Raw genomic sequence first — 22,969 nt, 5'->3', positions numbered from 1 at the left:
AGCCTCCTGGGCGTATTGCTCTCCCCTGTATTTTGTACCTCATTAACTTAGTTTTAAGATTTATAGTGATGTAGTTATTACAGTTGCTATGAGAAATGGGTTCAAATCTGCATTGAGTATTTGGCTTAGTATGCTTTGCAAATTGACTCCTTGTGGTTCCTAACAAGTGGTTGGAGGCTGTGGCCCATCAGTATCACCTGGGAAAGAATTTCACTCCTCAGCCTGAAATACTGGCATGTGTCTGGGGAGCATATCAGTAGGCTTGTATTAATTTGAAAGTGGTTTTGAGGGGATAAACTAATAAAAACTGCTATTTTAAATGAAAAGCATAATAAACCTTTGAAATACTATCTTGAAATCAGCAGTCATTGAAAAAGGTATTTACTGAGCAGTTACTACGTGTGCTGGATTGCAGGGAGATAAATCTGCCTATATAATCTATATAAAGATAAGAGGAGACAGTCTAGTAAATAAATGGTAGATCATATTACAGAACAAGGATCTAGTTGATATAAGCATGGTACAGGAAGCTATGGGAACATATTCTTGGTTAAGAAATAGTTTTAAATCAATGTATAAATGTAAAGAAGTATTTTGGGGTGAAATAAGCTTGTGGAATAAAATTAGCAGCCACCAATCATAAGTTTTGTGCTCTCTGCAAACCTTGTTACTTTTCTATTACCACAGGCAATTTCTCAACAAGACCTGGTACACATGGCTATTCAGATTGCCTGTGGAATGAGCTACCTGGCAAGAAGGGAAGTCATTCACAAAGACCTGGCTGCTAGGAATTGTGTGTAGGTGCCATGAGCTTATCATTGTCACTTGATGGGTTAGGGCTTCCTGGATTTGGGGCTCTCTCCAGAAGTCACAATGGGACTTGTGTTGTCTTTATGGGTAATAGTGATCCATATTTCATAATACCCTAATTGCCTTTTTTGTTCATGTCTTTACTTTTCAGCATTGATGACACTCTTCAAGTTAAGATTACAGACAATGCTCTCTCCAGAGACTTGTTCCCCATGGACTATCATTGTTTGGGGGACAATGAAAACAGGCCAGTTCGATGGATGGCTCTCGAAAGTCTGGTTAATAATGAGTTCTCTAGTGCTAGTGATGTGGTAAGTGCTGGGACCCCTGGATATCAACAGATAGGAGAAAAAACTTTCTGTTTCAAAATGTTTTACAATTTTTGTCCTTTTTTATTTATTTTTTTAAAATCGAGTAACTGTTGCCTGAAATTTTTCATTCAAGAAGCAAGCATAATTAGTTCTAGTGATCAGTTTTTGGAGAGAAGCTGTGTCCCTAATCATGTGTATAATCTCATTTCATCATCACATGTTATGGGGGGTGGGGAGCACTAGTAATACTCTAAGGTAAGCACTGTTTACCCAGTTTAAAGGTGAGGCTATTGAGACTCAGAGTAATGGATTATTTCTCTTTTCTTATACAAGTCTCAGGGTGACCAACTGAAGGCCATGTCATACACATGCATTGTTTTCCTTTTTCAAATGGCCTCTTCCAAGTGTAACAGCCTATGTAATGTATAATTCTCCACCACATCACACTGTATTCCTTTTGTTAGTTTCTGGGTAATTCTGCTCACTCAGATATATAGCTGGGTCCTTTATACTTAGTGATGTACAATTTCAGAACTCACACCTACTTGTATTTTGTAGCTGTTTTTCACTTCTGTCACTCGACTTTTTAGTCTAAATTAGATTATGCTTAATGGGCTGGCCATGGAGGCACATCCCTATAATCCCAGCTACTCAAAAGGCAGAGGCAGGAGGATCTTGAGTTTGAGGCCAGTCTGGGACAAAGTTAGCAAGATCGCATCTCAGAAATAAGATAAAAACAAAAAGGCTGGAGGTGTAGCTCAAGTGGTAGACCCACTTGCCTAGGAAGCACAAGGCTCTGAAGTCAATTCCTCGTACCACAAAAAAAAAAAAAAAAGAGATTATGCTTAATGTATTTTATTTTCCTATCTCTCTTGCCTGCTATACTTTATTATTGTAGCAATTCATTAGTTAACATTAGTTAGTGTACACTCTTTCCTCAGTGTATTAGTTTTCCCTGGTTGCTATAACAATTTATTATGACCTTAGTGGATTAAAATAACAGATTTATTCTCTTACAATTCAGTTCTGGAAGTCAAGTGTCTGAAATGAAGGTATAGGCAGAGCCTTGCTCCCTCTAAAGGCTCTTGGGAAGAAACTGTCATTGCCTATGCTAGCTTCTGATGCTCTTTACATTCATCCTTTGGCTTATAGTTAAATCTCGTTTTGTTCCACATTTGTTTTACTTTCTCTTTAATGTGTCTTTCAGAACTTCTTCTCCTTCTCTTTCAAGGATACAGTGGTTGAAATTAGAGATAAGGGCAAAATAGTTTCTGCTGGGTATTGAGGGGGTGGGGGGGAGAGGGAGGGGGCAGAGTGGGTGGTAAGGGAGGGGGTGGGGGCATGGGGGGAGAAATGACCCAAGCCTTGTATGCACATATGAATAATAAAACAAACAAACAAAAAAGGATACAGTGGTTGCACTGACCTACATAATCCAGTATAAGCTTCTCCTTTCATGTTCCTTAGTCACATAGTTTGCTATGTAAGGAATATTGACAAGTGTCAGTGGTTAGCACATGGATCTTTGGGGCTACTATTTGACTCCTATACTTACTGATTAAAGTGATCTAAGATTTCCTTGTTGAAAAACTAACCAACTCTAATGTTCAAATGAGAATAAGGGGGGAACCTTCTCATCAATTATAATCTAATAGTTTTATTTTTCATAAATGGCATGCTATTGATAATGTTGCTTCTTTCACATGAGTATCTTGATAAAATAGCTTCACTTGATGTGAATTAACAAGTGTTTCTGAACTTTTTTCTGTTAATTAATAGGTTTTCATTGTATATATCTTCAAAATCCTTTTCTACTTAATGTAAAATTAACTGTTCTCTTGGGGCTGGTAGAGTGGCTGAAGTGGTAGAGTGCCTGAGTTCAATGCCTCGTACTACCAAAAAAAATTAACTAATTCTCTTTTTTAAAAAGTGCCTGGCATTTAAAATGGACAAAGTAAGTAGGAAGGATTTTGAGAAGGATGTTACCTGCTTGATGGAGAAGCTGCAGAGGTTAACATTGGGTGGAGACCTACTTCTTGTTGCCCGCAGCCTCTTCCAGCAGGGCAAAGTACAGAATCCAAGCCCTGAGGATTCAGTTTAGGTAACATAGAAAACTAAGCCTTGTCTGTTTTCCTCCAGCTTTGATGGTAAAATGAAATTTCTTTTTCTAACAGTAATGTTTAGAAGTTAAAATTCCAACTAGAGCAATAAAAATATGCAAAGCAACTTACTTTAATGATTTTCTCTCTTTTTTTAAGAGAGGGGTTGCATTTTTGGTTTTGATTTTGATTTTTTCCCAAGTGAAATACAAAGGGAAAGCAGAGTTTGATTTTAGGCCAAGCTATAGCCTGCTGTATTGAATGACAGTAAGGACCAGTTGTACTCTTTGATAAGGTGCTTGGTTTTAGAGTTGCCCAGTCTTTACTCAAAATTCTGAATTGCAGTTGGAATTGTTTTCTGGTTTCTGCATTAGGCAAAGCTGTTTTTATGGGGAGGAAGTGGGTTTACTTGGACTTTAGAACATAGTTTAAAAATACAGTATTGAAGTAGAGCTATGCATTTTTCAAAGTCACCCTTTTAGTAAAAAAGCTTGGATCTAAACATTTTTAATGCAGTGTTTACTTTAAAAGCAAAACCCATTCCATGACTGATTTAAAATATGAATTTGCTCGTCGTAGAATGTTAATGATTTTTCCCATGATTGACTTCAAACATTGTGGTTTCAGTATTCATTGAAGTACAGCCCTAGCTGAGGTGAGATAGCAGTTTTTGATGGGCAAGAAAAAGAAGACATTTCTTGGATGACAATCTATACGTATTTCATGTAATTTTAAGGTATAATTTCAAGAGAGTGGATTTTTTTCATTATTCTTAGAAAAAGGAGTTTGATAGCATTTCAGAAAGATATGAAAGGTGTTGCTTGTGACCCTAGAATATACATCACTTACTTAAAATATCTGCTCATTTCTGTGTGAGTATTCATTCCATTATATAATTACGCAGTAGTAGGGTTTTTGGTTTTGGTTTTTTTGGGGTCACTGGGGTTTGAGCTCAAGTAGTACAGTTTTTAAATAACACTTAGGATCATGTATTTTCCAGGAGCTTCAGAGTAAAAATTAAATTAGATGATATGTTGTCAATAAATGAGACCATAGTTACTTAACACATGACTAAGCAGTGTGAATGATATCTCTTCACCTGGATATACTATTCTTTGTTTGCTAATAACATCCAGATTTAGTTAAAGCAGAGCATTTTTAAAAACTTACTTAGAATTAATTCATGATTATGATGTTTTCTAAAATTTGCAATTCACATATTTTATGTAAGAATCAGAATCTGCCATCATCAGAATGTAGTTAACGGAATATTTTGTTGCTACTTCTTTATTTAATAGCAGCTTTATTTTTTTTTTTAAATCATGAATTGGTGAGTAACTTAACATAATTCTTTCTTTCTGCCTTTCTCTCTCTCTCTGACTTGAACTCAGATCCTCACATATGCTAGGCAGGTACCCTGTCACTTGAACCACACCCCCATCCCTTTACGTAGTTCTTTAAACTCAGAATTAATTTTGGCATTTCTTGATTGAACTTACATAAGATATCGCTGTTAACCTCCTTGGGCCAGGGGTTTGGGTTTTGTTTTGTTTTTTCTTTTTTTTTTAGACAGCCTTACTCTATAGCCCAGGTTGATGTTGAACTTGCCATCCTTCTGCCTCAGCCTCCTGAATGCCACCATGCTGGCTTAAGTGTTCTTTTTTTATTTTTGCTTTCAAAATTCTTTGAGCTTTATTTATCATAAAATGATAAGAATAAATACTCCTTGATTTATACTTAGCATGATTAACTCCTAAAATGTTCAGATTTTTCTTTTTTAGATTTTTTTTTAATGGAACTGTACCACTCCAAAGAGCATTTATTGAGAACTTAAACTGAGATAAACATGCAGCTCTTAAAAACTACAAAATATGAAAATGACCCTGGTTTGGACTAGTCAGAATCAGATAAGTTTTTAAAAATTACTTTGCCACTGTTCACACTTTTTAACATCCTATGAGGTTTTTTTTAAGATTCTTACAAATTCATTTCACACATGTATTGGTATCTCCTGTAAGTATCTTATGCCCTGGAGAATTGAGATTGGAAAAACTAGATGCATCGTTATGTTTCTTGCAACTGTGATTTGACAGTAGAAAAAGCCTAATTTTTAGTTTGAGGGGAATAAGCATTTTTTTAATTCTTAAAATATGTTTAAGATTCTATTTTAACATTGGGAGTGAAAATATTAATATTTCAGTGAACATGACAATTACAAGAGTGTAATGATTCTCTACCCAGTTTTTCTTTATGGGTGGAGTCGTGAGGTAAAGAGGTGGTATACTTGGTGTCGTACTTTTTGGACTGAAAAACTTATGTGGTCATATGCAAAATAAGTCATTTGTAACCCCCACTCCCACAAGAGTCTGTGCACATATAAAATAGGTATTTTGTATAAATCTCACACTCAGTGAGTGGTATTGATATTCTTGTAGAGGGAACATTTTCTCCTTTAAAAGATGTCTAACGTTTTTGCATCTCTTTATAGTTAAAAAGTCTACATGATTTATTTAGAAATACATGTCTTAAAAAGGAGACATTGCATTTCAGGGCTTTGTTTTAACAATTTTTACTGGAAAGATCCAGTATTTCAGTATGTCAAGATTTCCACATTATTAGCATCAACATGTAACTGTCAAACTCAGGAAATGAGAACTAGATTTGACTAGTTATTATATGTCGTTCTAATATTATTCCAACAGATGACCTCATCACAGGCATTCTTGAGATACTGTTTTTATTGTTTTTACCAGATGTAGATACAACCATAGATGTGACTTTCTTTTCCTTTATTTGAAAGCAGATTTCTTGATTTATATTTTGGAATTATTTAGCTAATTATAGTAGCTAACATAATTCTGCTGCAAGATACTATCTCCTATCAAGAGACTAAATGCAATTAGGAATGCAGAGTTAAGAGTTTCTCATTGGTTTTGTTGTTTTATGGCGTTCGTTATGTTTTAAAAGCTTTTTGTAGGGAAAAACAAGTCAAGGAAATGACTTCCATGCTAATCTTATCAGTGTAGTTTTTGGCAGCATGGAGATCTTTAAGGTATTGGAATAGTTTTTAGGGTATAAGCAACTCAACATGTGTCCCTTGTGCCTTCACATCATATATTTTGGGGATGTTAATGATTACCTAGGAGGAAAATCTGAAGTTGTCCAGAGCTTGCATCTGTAGCACATTGCTTCTTATTCCTATTTGGCCAGTGCTGTGGAAGTCATTGTTGTGCCCTGAGCAGACTGATCAAGAAAGAAATCCTCAAGTTTATAATATACCCAGGAACAGCAGTCTGTTGAGCTGCTGTGGTATCACAGAGAAAGCTAGATTTACCAGGGGATGCTTACAGTTTTTGAAAGTACAGAAAAGTTTCTATTTTATATTGTTCATTATTAATTTTAGAGTGATGCTTAGATCCTGAACAGTTATTTATTTCCTTCATGGTTGCAAATTTTACTTATTAACAATCTTAGACCTGTTTGATGTGAAATAAGTATTAAGTTCACATTAAAAGGAAATGATAAAGACATTTAAAAAATCTATAGGTGAAAGGACCTTTTCAGAGCTTAGTTTAGAAAATAAAGACTTAAGATTTAATATTAGTAGTAGGAAAAAGACATTAGTTTTATTAAGTGAATCATTTTAATTGTCCTGATGTGTTCTTGGAATGAGGTTGAGGTTCTTGGTTGAGGTTAGGAATAGTTCATGTATTTTCACTGGTGACCAGTGCTGCCTTGTGACCAAGTCTTGTCCTGGGCATATTTTCTGTAATTGGCTTTCCTCCCAGATCCTAATGAGATCTTGTGAGCATCTCTGCTCTTGGTTCCTGTAGAGCCTTTTCCTTACTGTTCTGTTTCATACTGCCTCAGGTGGCCCTGGCGTTCAGACAGAGCAGTGGCTAAGCCTCTGTAAAGGGCAGAAGAGTGCCATAGACAACCAGTGCTGTGAGGGCCTGGCACGCACTAGTATTAGCTCCTCTCCCTTTCCTAATTGCAGATCCTAGGTTGCGTATGAAACTGAAAATGCTTGAAGATGAAGCGCACTTGTGGTTAAAGATGGCTGAGTTTTGAAGTTCAGATAGTATCTTAATAGGAGCTGCTGTAGCAGGGGACTAGTGACTGGGTAGCTTAGGCAGCGTACTTACTTCGCACAGCTGTGGATTCTGGAGAGTCCAAGATGAAGTGTCAGCTGATTAGCTGGTGAGGGTAACGTTCACTCCTCATATTCCACCGCTGGTTCCCCAGAACTCACATCCTTCATGCATATAGAATGCATTAATCTCCTCCCAATATCCCTAAAACCTTAACTCATTCCACTGCCAGCTCTAGAGCCTAAAATTCAGCCTTACTTAAATGTCATGTAAATCAGATGTGTGTGAGCTTCAAGGTATAATCCTAAAGCAAGTTCTTTTCCAGCTCAGAACCTGGAGAATCAACAAAGTTATGTGCTTTCAAAATACAGTGGTGGGACAAGCTTAGGATAGGCATAATTATCCCTGAAGGGAAAAAGAGGAAAGAAAACATGAGTAGCAGATTTCAAGTAAGTCCAAAATCTAACAAGAAAGCTACGTTAAACCTTAAGATTCAAAAAATAATTCCTCTTTGGCTCAATGCTTTGCCTTCCAGCTCTACTGGCAGCATCACTCCCGCAGCTGGTCAGGAGGCTCCTTGATGGATGTCTTCCAGGGCACCACCCAGGCAGGACAGAACAAGAGGGCATATTTCACGACACTACATTTCCATGAAATGTTTTCAGATCATGTGTTGGGTGCCAGTGGCTCATGTCTGTAATCCCAGCTACTTGGGCAGTTGAGATCAGGAGGAACATAGTTCGAGGCCAGCCAGTTCGAGGCCATCTCAACCAGCAGCTGGGTATTGTGTGTGCTTGTCATCCCAACTATGCAGGAGGCTGAGATCTGTAAGGTCATGGTTTCAGGCCAGCCGTTGGGGGGTGGGAGGTGTTGCAAGGCTCAGTGTCAGCAGAAAAGAGCTGGGCATGGTGACTTGCACCTGTCATCCCAGCTTCGAGAAGACTAACTTAGGAGGACCTCTGTTCAGCCTGGCCACGCGGAAAGGGAAACCTTATCTCCAAAATAACCAGAGCATTAAAAGGCCTGCAGGCATGGTCAGTTACTGCAGTGCCTGCCTTGCAATTGTGCAGCCCTAAATTCGAAGCCTAGTACCACCATCACCCCACCCCCACCCCCCAAAAATATACTTTTTTTCCCAGACCACAGTTAACTGAGGGTGATTCAAGTTGAAGCTACGGAAAGTAAAACTGCACTAAAGTCAGCCTGGCATTATAATTCCTGAAGTGGCAGAATGGAAATCTCAATTCAGTAGCCTCAACTTTTGTCAGTCCTATATTATTATTTTTTTTCATTTTTCTTGTATTATTCATATGTGCATACAAGGCTTGGTTCATTTCTCCCCCCTGCCCCCACCCCCTCCCTTACCACCCACTCCGCCCCCTCCCTCTCCCCCCCACCCCTCAATACCCAGCAGAAACTATTTTGCCCTTATTTCTAATTTTGTTGTAGAGAGAGTATAAGCAATAATAGGAAGGAACAAGGGGTTTTGCTGGTTGAGATAAGGATAGCTATACAGGGCATTGACTCACATTGATTTCCTGTGCATGGGTGTTACCTTCTAGGTTAATTCTTTTTGATCTAACCTTTTCTCTAGTACCTGTTCCCCTTTTCCTATTGGCCTCAGTTGCTTTAAGGTATCTGCTTTAGTTTCTCTGCATTAAGGGCAACAAATGCTAGCTAGTTTTTTAGGTGTCTTACCTATCCTCACCCCTCCCTTGTGTGCTCTCGCTTTTATCATGTGCTCAAAGTCCAATCCCCTTGTTGTGTTTGCCCTTGATCTAATGTCCACATATGAGGGAGAACATATGATTTTTGGTCTTTTGGGCCAGGCTAACCTCACTCAGATTGATGTTCTCCAGTTCCATCCATTTACCAGCGAATGATAACATTTCGTTCTTCTTCATGTCTGCATAAAATTCCATTGTGTATAGATACCACATTTTCTTAATCCATTCGTCGGTGCTGGGGCATCTTGGCTGTTTCCATAACTTGGCTATTGTGAATAGTGCCACAATAAACATGGGTGTGCAGGTGCCTCTGGAGTAACAGTCTTTTGGGTATATCCCCAAGAGTGGTATTGCTGGATCAAATGGTAGATCGATGTCCAGCTTTTTAAGTAGCCTCCAAATTTTTTTCCAGAGTGGTTGTACTAGTCTACATTCCCACCAACAGTGTAAGAGGGTTCCTTTTTCCCCGCATCCTCGCCAACACCTGTTGGTGGTGGTGTTGCTGATGATGGCTATTCTAACAGGGGTGAGGTGGAATCTTAGCGTGGTTTTAATTTGCATTTCCTTTATTGCTAGAGATGGTGAGCATTTTTTCATGTGTTTTCTGGCCATTTGAATTTCTTCTTTTGAGAAAGTTCTGTTTAGTTCACGTGCCCATTTCTTTATTGGTTCATTAGTTTTGGGAGAATTTAGTTTTTTAAGTTCCCTGTATATTCTGGTTATCAGTCCTTTGTCTGATGTGTAGCTGGCAACTATTTTCTCCCACTCTGTGGGTGTTCTCTTCAGTTTAGAGACCATTTCTTTTGATGAGCAGAAGCTTTTTAGTTTTATGAGGTCCCATTTATCTATGCTATCTCTTAGTTGCTGTGCTGCTGGGGTTTCGTTGAGAAAGTTCTTACCTATACCTACTAATTCCAGATTATTTCCTACTCTTTCCTGTATCAACTTAAGAGTTTGGGGTCTGATATTACGATCCTTGATCCATTTTGAGTTAATCTTGGTATAGGGTGATATACATGGATCTAGTTTCAGTTTTTTGCAGACTGCTAACCAGTTTTCCCAGCAGTTTTTGTTGAAGAGGCTGCTATTTCTCCATCGTATATTTTTAGCTCCTTTGTCAAAGATAAGTTGCTCATAGTTGTGTGGCTTCATATCTGGATCCTCTATTCTGTTCCACTGGTCTTCATGTCTGTTTTTGTGCCAGTACCATGCTGTTTTTATCGTTATTGCTTTGTAATATAGTTTGAAGTCAGGTATTGTGATACCTCCAGCATTGTTCTTTTGACTGAGTATTGCCTTGGCTATTCGTGGTCTCTTGTGTTTCCATATAAATTTCACGGTAGATTTTTCAATCTCTTTAATGAATGTCATTGGAATTTTGATGGAAATTTCATTAAACATGTAGATTACTTTTGGGGAGTATCGACATTTTTACAATGTTGATTCTACCAATTATGAGCATGGGAGATCTCTCCACTTTCTATAGTCTTCCTCAGTCTCTTTCTTCAGAAGTGTATAGTTTTCCTTGTAGAGGTCTTTCACATCTTTTGTTAGGTTTACACCTAGGTATTTGATTTTGTTTGAGGCTATTGTAAATGGAATTGTTTTCATACATTCTTTTTCAGTTTGTTCATTATTAGTGTATAGAAATGCTAATGATTTTTCTATGTTGATTTTATATCCTGCTACCTTGCTATAGCTATTGATGATGTCTAGAAGCTTCTGAGTAGAGTTTTTTGGGTCTTTAAGGTATAGGATCATGTCGTCTGCAAATAGGGATATTTTGACAGTTTCTTTACCTATTTGTATTCCTTTTATTCCTTCTTCTTGCCTAATTGCTCTGGCTAGGAATTCCAGTACTATGTTGAATAGGAGTGAAGATAGTGGGCATCCTTGTCTGGTTCCTGATTTTAGAGGGAATGGTTTCAGTTTTTCTCCGTTAAGTATAATGCTGGCTGTAGGTTTGTCATATATAGCTTTAATAATGTTGAGGAACTTTCCTTCTATTCCTAGTTTTCTTAGAGCTTTTATCATGAAATGGTGTTGGATCTTATCAAAGGCTTTTTCTGCATCTATTGAGATGATCAAGTGGTTTTTGTCTTTGCTTCTGTTAATGTGGTTTATTACGTTTATTGATTTTTGTATGTTGAACCACCCCTGCATCCCTGGGATGAAGCCTACTTGGTCGTGGTGAATAATCTTTTTGATGTGTTGCTGAATTCGGTTTGCCATTATTTTGTTGAGGATTTTTGCATCAATGTTCATTAAGGAGATTGGCCTGTAGTTCTCCTTTTTGGAGGTGTCTTTGCCTGGTTTTGGGATGAGTGTAATACTGGCTTCACAAAATGTGTTTGGCAGTTTTCCTTCCCTTTCTATTTCGTGGAACAGTTTAAGGAGGGTTGGTATCAGTTCTTCTTTAAAGGTCTGATAGAATTCAGCAGAGAATCCATCAGGTCCTGGACTTTTCTTTTTGGGGAGACTCTTGATTGCTGCTTCAATTTCATTTTGTGTTATAGGTCTATTCAGGTGATTAATTTCCTCTTGGTTCAGTTTTGGATGATCATATGTAACTAGAAATCTGTCCATTTCTTTTAGATTTTCAAATTTATTTGAATATAGGTTCTCAAAGTAGTCTCTGATGATTTCCTGGACTTCCATGGTGTTTGTTGTTATCTCTCCTTTTGCATTCCTAATTCTACTAATTTGGGTTTTTTCTCTCCTCATTTTAGTCAGGTTTGCCAGGGGTCTGTTGATCTTGTTTATTTTTTCAAAGAACCAACTTTTTGTTTCATTAATTCTTTGTATGGTTTTTTTGGTTTCTATTTCATTGATTTCAGCTCTTATTTTTATTATTTCTCTCCTATTTGTTTTGGGATTTGCTTGTTCTTGTTTTTCTAGGAGTTTGAGATGTATCATTAGGTCAATGATTTGGGATCTTTCAGTCTTTTTAATATATGCACTCATGGCTATAAACTTTCCTCTCAAGACTGCCTTAGCTGTGTCCCATAGGTTCCGGTAGGTTGTGTTTTCATTTTCATTGACTTCCAGGAACTTTTTAATTTCCTCTTTTATTGCATCGATGATCCATTCTTCATTAAGTAATGAGTTATTTAGTTTCCAGCTGTTTGCATGTTTTTTGTCTTTACTTTTGTTGTTGAGTTCTACTTTTACTGCATTGTGGTCAGGTAGTATGCATGGTATTACTTCTATTTTCTTATATTTGCTGAGGCTTGCTTTGTGCCCTAGGATCTGATCTATTTTGGAGAAGGTTCCATGGGCTGCTGAGAAGAATGTATATTGTGTAGAGGTTGGATGAAATGTTCTGTAGACATCTACTAGGTCCACTTGATCTATTGCATATTTTAGATCTTGGATTTCTTTATTGAGTTTTTGTTTGGATGACCTATCTATTGATGATAATGGAGTGTTAAAGTCTCCCACAACCACTGTGTTGGCGTTTGTATATGCTTTTAGGTCTTTCAGGGTATGTTTGATGAAATTGGTTGTGTTGACATTGGGTGCGTACAGATTGATGATTATTATTTCCTTTTGGTCTATTTCCCCTTTTATTAGTATGGAATGTCTTTCTTTATCTCGTTTGATCAATGTAGGTTTGAAGTCTACTTTGTCAGAGATAAGTATTGCTATTCCTGCCTGTTTTCGGGGGCCATTGGCTTGGTAAATCTTCTTCCAGCCTTTCATCCTAAGCATATGCTTATTTCTGTGGGTGAGATGAGTCTCCTGTAAGCAACAAATTGTTGGATCTTCTTTTTTAATCCATTTTGTCAAACGGTGTCTTTTGATGGGTGAATTAAGTCCATTAACATTAAGTGTTAGTACTGATAGGTATGTGGTGATTCCTGTCATCTAGTTATCTTAGTTGTTTGAAGGTTTGATTGTGTGTACCTAACTTGATGTTACTATCTACTGTCTTGCTTTTTCTTATCCTGTGGTTTGGTGCTGCCTGCCTTTTCATGGTTAAGTTGAGTGTCACTTTCTGTGTGCAGGATCCCTTGCAGAATCTTTTGTAATGGTGGCTTTGTGGTCACATATTGTTTTAGTTTCTGCTTATCATGGAAGACTTTTATTGCTCCATCTATTTTGAATGATAGTTTAGCTGGGTAGAGTATCCTGGGGTTGAAGTTATTTTTATTCAGTGCCCGGAAGATCTCACCCCACGCTCTTCTTGCTTTTAATGTTTCTGTTGAGAAGACTGTTGTGATTTTGATGGGTTTATCTTTGTATGTTACTTGTTTTTTCTCTCTTACAGCCTTCGATATTCTTTCCCTAATTTCTGAACTTGTTGTTTTAATGATGATATGTCATGGAGTAGTTCTATTTTGATCTGTTCTGTTTGGTGTCCTGGAGGCCTCTTGTATCTGTATGGGAATATCTTTCTCTAGATTTGGGAAATTTTCCGTTATTATTTTGTTGAATATATTACGCATTCCCTTCGCTTGCACCTCTTCTCCTTCTTCGATGCCCATGATTCTCAAGTTTGGTCTTTTGATGGAGTCAGTGAGTTCTTGCATTTTCTTTTCACAGGTCTTGAGTTGTTTAATTAATAGTTCTTCGGTTTTTCCTTTAATTACCATTTCATCTTCAAGTTCTGAGATTCTGTCTTCTGTTTGTTCTATTCTGCTGGATTGGCCTTCCGTTTTGTTTTGCAGTTCTGTTTTGTTCTTTTTTCTGAGGTTTTCCATATTCTGGCACTTTTCTTCTTTAATGTTGTCTATTTTTGTCCTGAGTTTATTTATCCGTTTATTCATTGTGTTCTCTCTTTCACTTTGGTGTTTATACAGTGCTTCTATGGTTTCTTTTATTTCTTCTTTTGCTTTTTCAAATTCTCTATTTTTGTTGTCTTGGAATTTCTTGAGTGTGTCCTGTACATTTTGGTTGACCCTATTCAGTATCATCTCTATAAAATTCTCATTGAGTACTTGTAGTATGTCTTCTTTTAAATTATTCTTGTGGGCTTCATTGGGTCCTTTCGCATAGTTTATCTTCATTTTGTTGGAGTCTGGATCTGAGTTTCTGTTCTCTTCATTCCACTCTGGTTCCTGTACTAATTTTTTGCTGTGGGGAAACTGGTTTCCCTGTTTTTTCTGTCTTCCCGTCATTGTCCTTGGTGTTGTTACTGTCCCTGTACTGTGTGCAATTAAGTATTTTCTAGCTTGTAATAATAACAATGGTAATATTGAGAATGGAAGAGTAAGCTGAGATGGAAAGCAAGAAGTTAAAGAAAAGGGGAAAACAAATATACAGACAAGAGGGAGAAAGCAGAACAATGTATCAGACAAGAGAGTTTCAAAGGTATAAAGAGGGAGTGTTAGTGTACTAATCGACAGTAAGCTGAAGAGGCATTAGAGAGACAGAGAGAGGATTGAAAATCAAAGATAAAAAAAATAAAAAATAAGTAAATGAATAATATCTATATATAAAAATGAATTAAAATAAAATGGAAAATAGAAAATAAAAAAAAAAACCAAAAAACTTCCAAGTTTATATGCAATGCAGTTTCAGTCTTAATAATTTGGGTGTCCGTCTCAATCTCCAGTCCTGGAGTTGGTGCCTCAGATGTTGTTCTGTAGTTGTCTCATCAAAGGGGATGCATAAAGTAGAACAAAACTACACACACACACACACACACACACACACACACACACACTCACTCACTCACTCTCTCTCTCTCTCTCTCTCTCTGTAGCTGGCGGGGTTATTTATGCAGATCTCTGGGGTGAACTTAGCACTCACCTGGTCCCACAGGCTTTGTTTGTTCAGAGTTCTCCTGTGCGGGAGCCTCTGCTACAGGCTTTCCCCTTTCCAAGCACTGGGAAAGGTGACACTGCCCCGCGTTGTCAGGCCTGCGTGTTTATTTACAGTTCACGTGGGAAGGGGGTCTTCCCTCCTCTCCTGTGGAGTTTTTCTCCCTCCTCTCACAAGTGTCCCTGCTCCTGGTTGCTGGGCATGCACCCTGCTCCCGCCAGAGCCTCTCCGGCCGCCCGGCTCGTTTATTTCCAGTCCCGGGAAGGATTCCCTTCCCCCAATCTTCAGCGCTCAGGGCGCCCCACCCTCTTTCCCGCGTGTCTTAACTGTTCTTATTGCTTAGTACTCAGTTTCTCTTTTTTTCCCGGGTGGAGGTCAGTCTGTCCAGGGGGCTATGCTGCTCTGGCCCAGGCTTGTCTGTGGGGCTACCGCGGTACCGCGAAGCTCACCTGGTCCGCGTCTTCCCAAGCCGTATGGGCGCCGGCCACTGGTGGGGGCCTCCTTGGTTCTCCGTTTAACGTGAAGTGGAGATTCTCTGCGCCGGCTGGAGATGTGGAGGGGTCAAAGTTATGCCTTTTCTCGGTGATTATGCCTGCAAAGTGTGTCTCCAACGTCTCTCCAAGATTTCACTATAGGAGGCTCGCTTTCTGCTTCCTACCTCTAGCCGCCATCTTGGAATCCTCCCTCTGTCAGCCCTATATTATAAAGAAAATAATTTACTTACATACTTTTTGACAAGCTACATCAGTATATGTTGTTAATGAAGAAAATGTTTTACATCCTATGTATTTAAAAACCTGTAAAATAACACAAGTTGAGGGGAGAGGAATAAAGTGAATAGAAGAACATTATTCTGTAAATGTTCTTTAAATGTATGTAGCTGCAGTCATTCATGCAACTCTGCCAAGAACAGCTTGACCTTATTGCCCCCTTTCCAACTACGTCAAACAGTAAATTTAGAATAAGTCTCTAAATTTTAAATGGTTTAATTATCAGAAGACTTTAAAGAGCAAATTTTCCACAAATTATCCTTGTCCCATTTGTTCTTGATACTTCTTGTTTTTTTTTAATGGTTGGTTAGCCAACATGTAATTAATCACTTTTGGTTTTTTAAGGAAATGGAACTTCAGTGTAACTTAGTTTTGCGGTGTTTCTTAGAATTGCAGTATATTGTATGAGAACATTAGGTGACTGTTTAGAAGTAGTAATGAAGTCAAAATAAGATGAAAAAAGTTTTCAGTGCTAGGGATTGAACCCAGGGCCTTGAATGTACTATGCAAGCACTCTCTACCACTGAGCTATACCCAAAGCCTGAAAGAAATAATTTTTAATAGTCAGTTTGTACATGTTGTATTGTTATGGTACCTGTGTATTACTCCAGATCTCAAATACCACCAGCATTGCTGTCAGAGTCCAGTAGACAAGAGTCCTGTAGATTGCTTTACCATATACCTCCATTGTCAGTGGATGGAGTTATTCCCTATGTACAAATTGGTAGTATCTAGCTTGTTCTCATTGTTTCTTCCTCCAAAATCTCGTTTGAATTATTTCTTCCCCACAGTTCTGCCAGTAAGTGAATAAGAACTAGCCCACTTTATTTGACAAAGAAAGCATAAGGAAACCCTTCCAAACCTGTTTTGCCTTCTTGGCTCTGTTCCATCTGTGTAATAAATTGCCTTCTCTGGAATTTGGATACTTTTAAAAGTTAAGCACTATGTTTACCAATCACTGTCAATATTAAGATTTCATATAGAGTAAGATTTTAAGATAGGAAAATACCTGGATATGAGTACTTTCTGCCTTTACCTTTTTTTTGGTGGCACTGGGGTTTAAACTTGGAGCCTCACACTTCCTAGGCAGGCATGCTACCACTTGAACCACTCCACTAGCCCTTTTTTGTATTGGGTATTTTCAAGATAGGGTCTCATAAACTGTTTGCCCAGGCTGGTCTCAAACCATGATCCTCCTGATCTGTCTGCCGCCCAAGTAGCTAGAATTATGACACCCATAATCCACTGGCATCCAGCCAGTTTTACATTTTAAAATAGAATAGCATATCCTAATAGACTTAAGGTAAATTCTAGTAGGCTCCAAGTCTTACAGGAATTTTAACTATACATCCATTTCTGTCTTTCACTCTTCCTCTTCCCAAAGCCCAGACCTCAGGGTTGGGTATTATTCTACTTAATAATCACTATTAAAGGTGATTAGGCTAATGGTCTCAGAATGATTGGAATGTGTTCCTTTCTTTGTCTTCTGAAAGACTTTGTGTAAGATTGTGTAGTGGGTTGAATTGTGTCCCCCCCAGAAAATATATGTTGAAATTCTTCAACCCCAGTACCTCAGAATGTGACATCAAGGAACATCAAGTACTGCTGGTAACCACCAGAGACTAAGAATAAGTAGGGAAGGAAGGAGTCTCCCTGACGTGACTCAGAGGGTGTGTTCCTGCTGACCCCTTGAGACAATAAATTTTTGTGGTTTAAGCCAATAGTTTGTGATAGTTTGTTATGGCAGCCCTAGAAAACTAGTACAGATTTGTATTATTATTTCTTCTGAATTTTATAGAATTCACCTGTGAAAATGGATATGGAACCTTCTTTGTGGAAAGGTTTTAAATTGTGAGTTAAATCTCTTTAATAGATACAGGCTGTATAGATTTTCTACTTGCTCTTATGTCTGATTTGGTAATTTGTATTTTCAGAAATTTACTTATTTCATCTAAATTACTGAGTTTATTGGTGTAAAATTGAATTTATAATACTTTTTGGTGTCTATAGGATCTGAAATGATCCTCTTCCATTCCTAATATTATTAATTTAATTTAATTTCACTGTGACAAAATACCTGAGAGAAACTGCTTATAAGGAGAAAGGGTTTATTTTGGCTTACAGTTTCAGAGGTTTTAGTCCAGGGTCAGCTGGCTCCATTGCAAGTGAGTCAGGACACCATGGGAGAGAGGTCGAGGTAGTTCAGAGTTACTTACCTCAAGGCAGCCAGGAAGCGAAGAACGAGATACGGAGGGGTCAGGGATAAGATGCCTTTCAAAGGCATGTTCCAGTGACCTACTTCATCCAACAAGACCCCACATGTACTTTCTACCACCTTCCAAAATAGCAGCACCTGCTGGGGACCAAGTCTTCAACACATGAGCCTATGGGGGACATTTCACATTCAAACTGTAACAAATACACACCTCTGGGTTTCGGTTTTGTTTGTTGTTAAATAGTAACACTGCTTTAGCTTTAGTGTAGGCACATTACAAGGTAGTAGATCCACTCATTCCCTTCCCTCCTTTATACTGTAATGGACATACATTTTACTTCTCTATGTTATAAACCCCAGATACATTGTTAGTTGTTTTTGCTTTAAACAGTTTGAATAAATTTTAAATTGAGGAAAAAATATTTTATCTATATGCTTTCAGCATTTCATTCATTTTATAAATCCAAGTTTCCATCTCACCTATTTTCTTTCCATATAAAGAGTGCATTCCTATGTCTTGTAGTTCAGGTCTGTCTGATACTGACATTTTCTCAGCTTTTGTTTGTCTTAATAGTTCTGTATTTTGTCTTCATTTCTGAAGTATACTTTGGCTTGATACAGAGTCATTCATTGATAGTCTTAAAAATATTTTTTATTTTTATTTATTTATTTTTTATTTATTTTTTTTCTCTTATTCATATGTGCATACAGTGTTTGGGTCATTTCTCCCCTCTTCCCCCCGCCCCCTCCTTTTCCTCCCATCCCCTAAAAATATATTTTTTTAAATGTCATTCTGAGCTGGGTGTGATGGTGCATGTCTATAATCCCAGCACTCTGGAGGCTGAGGCAGGGAGATCATGAGTTCCAAGTCAACCTGGCCTACACAGTGAGTTTAAGGTCAGCCTGAGCCACCACACACAGTGCTACCAGGTTTTCCAAAGCAAAAAAAAGTCATTCCACTGTTTTCTTCTTCACAGAGATTCCAGTAAAAAATGTGGCTGTTGTTCATTAATACTTGTTGACTGACTTATCAGAAATGCTTGGGACTCAACGTGTTTTGGACTTTTTCAGATTTTGGAATATTTGCATGTATATGATAAGAATATCTTGGGGGTAAGACCCAAGTCTAAACGCCCAAATCTAAAAATCATTTATGTTTCATAATATGCCTTTATGAAGGTAATTTTATGCAATATTTTAAAATAATTTTGTGTGTGATACTTGCAGGATCATGTCAGCACTCTATCGGATTTTGGATTTTTGGATTAGGGATGCTCCAATCTACCTGTATGGTTATTATTTTTTAAAATCTATATGTTTTGCAGAGTAATTCTAGATTTTTTATTAAATGTAGTATTCTAAATTTTAATGCATTGTGCTTAGATTTTGTAAACAGACTTATATTTGTCTTTTTTTCTTTTTTACTCATTAAAAACTATGTATTGTTGGGCAAGTCACTAATCTGAGCCTTAGTTTCCTCACTTTATAAAATTGTGCCACCAATGTATGATTTTCAGGGTTTGTGCTGTAAGTTAAATGTGAAGAAGATTGCAGAATACCCAGAACTTGTAAGAACTCATGAACATTTTACTGTAGTACACAGATATATTCCTCCTCACCCAGCTTCAGTTGTTGGGACCTTGGGGCTCACATGTGACAATGGATAATTTCCCTGATCTGAGCCCTTCCCAGATGCATGGCAGCAGCCCCATGTGTACATGTTGCTTGTCCTCCACATGCTGTCTGGGAGCCACAGTGCAGCCAGAGCGTGGCAGAAATGGGAAGCCATAGTCACTCCATGAGTGGACGCTGCTCCTGCTGCTTACAATTCCAACTCCTGTTTGCAGTTCACATGCTGATTTTAAATGCATCTGATTCTTACTCAAGCAAGGTTGCAGGATATTTTTGTTGGTTAAGATTTTTAATTTGTAAGCAGGGCTAAGGATATAGCTCAGTGGTAGAGCAAGGACTTTATATGTACAAGGCCCTGGGTTCAATCCCCAGCATCAAAGAAAAAATACTAAAAATCTATGACTTCTTATATTTTACCTAATTTGCACATTTTACTTATTCGGTCTGTAGTTACATTCATTTTTCACTTCTCCACTATTCAAGCTAACCTTAATAAAGTTACAAATTTTCATATTAGGAAAATCTTAGATATAACTCATGGTTTTTGATAATATAGCTTATAACCAATAGTAAAAACTCTTCCACCAGATCTAACTACTTAAGAGTATATAATACTAATATTCACATTAAAGGATACATTCATTAAAATGCTTTCTTTTCTACCCCAGAAAGAGAAACTAACATGTTATTACAGACTTGTTTTTTTTTTTTTTTTAATGGTACCGGTGATTGAACCCAGGGCTTGTGCTTGCTAGGCAGGTGCTCTCCCATGTGAGCTATGTCTTCAGTCCTTTTGTTTTTGAAATAAAGTCTCAAACTCGAAATCCTGTTTCCACCTCCTGAGTAGCTGGGATTGCAGATGTGTGCCACTATGGCTGGTAATAGGCTTTTTTTTTTTTTTTAATAAATATTTTGCTTTCCTTAAAAGTTAATTGAACTGCTATTTTTGGCCTATAGCCATAGGCAGCAGTGTCCAAGCAGCTGTTTTAAAATGTCACCTCATTGTGCTGCTGATCCTTTCCCAGTGGGCCTTTGGAGTGACGCTGTGGGAGCTCATGACTCTGGGCCAGACTCCCTACGTGGACATCGACCCCTTTGAGATGGCTGCATACCTGAAAGATGGTTACCGGATAGCCCAACCAATCAACTGTCCTGATGAGCTGTGAGTTTTTTAGTCTCGAAGACATGAGTTTCATTGCATTTTCTGTATTGTTATGAAAGAAAAAGAGCAGGTTTCCATGTTCATACAGTGCCTTCCTTTTGAGAATAACGACATTTCAGACTTGAATTAATTAGGCTCTTATAGAGAACTACAAAGTCAGACGGATTCTTTCACTATTTCATGTACTTGACATCTTACATTTGTAGTGGTAATGTAAGCACTATGAAGTAGTTTGAGAGTTTAATGTAGTAGTGAGAAAACTGACTGACTACTGTGTCTTTACCTGACTTGTAAGCAGACTTAAGGATGTAGCACTTGCACAAGCCTTTCTCATTGTCATCGTGCCTTGCCAGGTGTCAGTTGATGCATGAGATAGATGCTGTAGGTTACTGAGTGACATAGGTGCTTCTTGCCTCCTGCTTTCACCATATAGCTAACCTTCCATATCATGGGCATGGGGTAGGTAGGGACAGGCAGGGGCTGGTAAGTGGGGGCACAGGTGAATGTGATTTCCAGAAGTCCCCTCAGGTTTGTTTCCACGCCAGAGCAAGGCAGCAGCTTTGTTGTAGATCGGCGTTCTTGGCGAGATAACACTTCGTCTAAGTTCTTCCTCTGAGAACTGACATGCAGAGTAACACAAGTTATTTTTTTTTGACTGTTTTGTGCATTTACTTAAAACTGTATTTGCTGAAATAATTTAGTATGTTCTCATGAAGAATTGAAATCTATACATACAGTCCAAATAACTCATTTAAGCTTTCCCCCCATTTTAGAACTGCTAATACATAGTAAAGTTGATCAGTTTTTAATATGTTGTCTTCTGCATTTATACATTTGGATAGCAAATTTAACTGGCAGCAGACTGACCAAAAGGTAAGGAGTGCTATGTCATTCATTACTAGCCACTGTTTCCATTGTTGTCTCTGCAGATTTGCTGTGATGGCCTGTTGCTGGGCCTTAGATCCAGAGGAGAGGCCCAAGTTTCAGCAGCTGGTCCAGTGTCTCACAGAGTTCCATGCCGCCCTGGGAGCCTATGTCTGACTTGTCTCACAGTCCTACAGCATCAGAGGAAGGTGCCTGTCATGGATGCTTCACGTGTAACGTCACGCCAGCAAAAGCACATTTGTCTTCCAGAACACCGTGCCTTAGAAATGCTTTAGAATCTGAACTTTTTTAAAAGACAGACTCAATAATATGGAGTATTTTTCTAGATAATCACTTTTATTAGGTTGAACTGAAAGGGGTTTTGTATGTTTTTTTGGCCAAAAAAAAAAAAATTTAACATAGTTACTTTGGACTAGGGGGTACATTCTTACAAAATAAACAGTTTTTAAAATTGTTTAGACACAGATCTTTGGAATAGCTATCTTAGTGCCAACTGCTTTTTATTTTTTTTACTTCATTGAGGTAATGTAAGTGACTCACCTTTAAAGATTTTTTTTTTAATACTATTTTTATCACTGCTTTTGGGAATGTTTTTTGTCTTCAAGATACAATATTTAGGAAAGAAAAAACAGCATAAAAAGATGTCTGATTTGCTTTGTATAAAGAAAAGCAATATTAAAGGAAGAAAACTGAAAGAAAAGCTAGAGAGAAAAAGGAGTTTAAAAAACACTTATTCAAAACAAACTGCCCTTGCATGGGAAATTGTTTATTTCTTATTGTTTTAGTGGAAAGGGAGTTCTGCTTTCTTACTTTGGGGAAAGCAGGGTCTGAGTTCATCACATCTTAATTTTTTGGTTAGAAATTAGCTTTCCTGTGAGCCAGAAGAGGGTTTGGGTCAGATTAGTAGGAAACAATGGAGACTTTATTTATTTTTACTCTCTGGGAAAGGAGATAATGCAATTCCAGAAAGTGAAATCACATTCTGAGGTGAAGATTTCCTTCGGTTGCACCTAGAATATAGTGCTATGCACAGAGGAGGTGCTTGAGTTTGTTGTGGATTTTTTTTCTTAATTGTAAACTGGTAAATTTTGTGCTTATCTTCAAGACTGGCTTAAGTGTAAAATTGTTTATAAAACACTTGAAAAATTAAAGGATTTGTTTTATATTACAGCAGTATTGAAAATATTGTTCATAACACATGATTGGTTATTCAGTCTGTTAAGTCTTTGAACATGCAGCAGGTAGATGGTCATGTTCATCTCATGAGTATTTCACTTAGGCTCTAAAGCCCTAACACAAGGACAGCTGACTGTGTTTAGCCTTTAGGGCATAATCAAAGCTTGGAATTATTATTACATGGAATATTAAAACACTGAAATATTTCTCCAGATCCTGTAAGTAAAGGGTAAGTACGCATGTATACTCGGTGTTAGTTGGCCTAAGGCAAGATTCGAAGGCCTACGAAATAGCTAGGCCTACAGGTGCCTCCCACTCTTTCCAT

At 37.8% G+C, this 22,969-nt stretch overlaps 1 protein-coding gene across 3 annotated transcripts in view; it reads left to right on the top strand.

Annotated features, from left to right (window-relative positions):
• Ryk (receptor like tyrosine kinase) overlaps positions 1–22,636 on the top strand; it is a 92,460-nt gene extending 69,824 nt beyond the window's left edge. For 2 of the 3 annotated variants that reach the window (XM_074059385.1, XM_074059384.1), the window contains exons 12-15: positions 688–797; positions 962–1,121; positions 20,447–20,583; positions 21,513–22,636. In XM_074059385.1, the coding sequence (XP_073915486.1) occupies positions 688–797; positions 962–1,121; positions 20,447–20,583; positions 21,513–21,624 (519 nt within the window). In that variant the 3' untranslated portion in view covers positions 21,625–22,636. Of the gene's footprint in view, positions 1–687; positions 798–961; positions 1,122–17,372; positions 17,504–20,446; positions 20,584–21,512 lie in introns of those variants that run through there. The other variant, XM_074059386.1, reaches the window with a different exon arrangement.
• Positions 22,637–22,969: the final 333 nt, after the last annotated feature.

The sequence above is a fragment of the Castor canadensis genome, chromosome 17 (assembly GCF_047511655.1).
Source record: "Castor canadensis chromosome 17, mCasCan1.hap1v2, whole genome shotgun sequence".
NCBI lineage: Eukaryota > Metazoa > Chordata > Mammalia > Rodentia > Castoridae > Castor > Castor canadensis.
The sequence above is the reverse complement of the archived record's forward strand: the minus strand, read 5'-3'. Positions and strand labels throughout refer to the sequence as shown.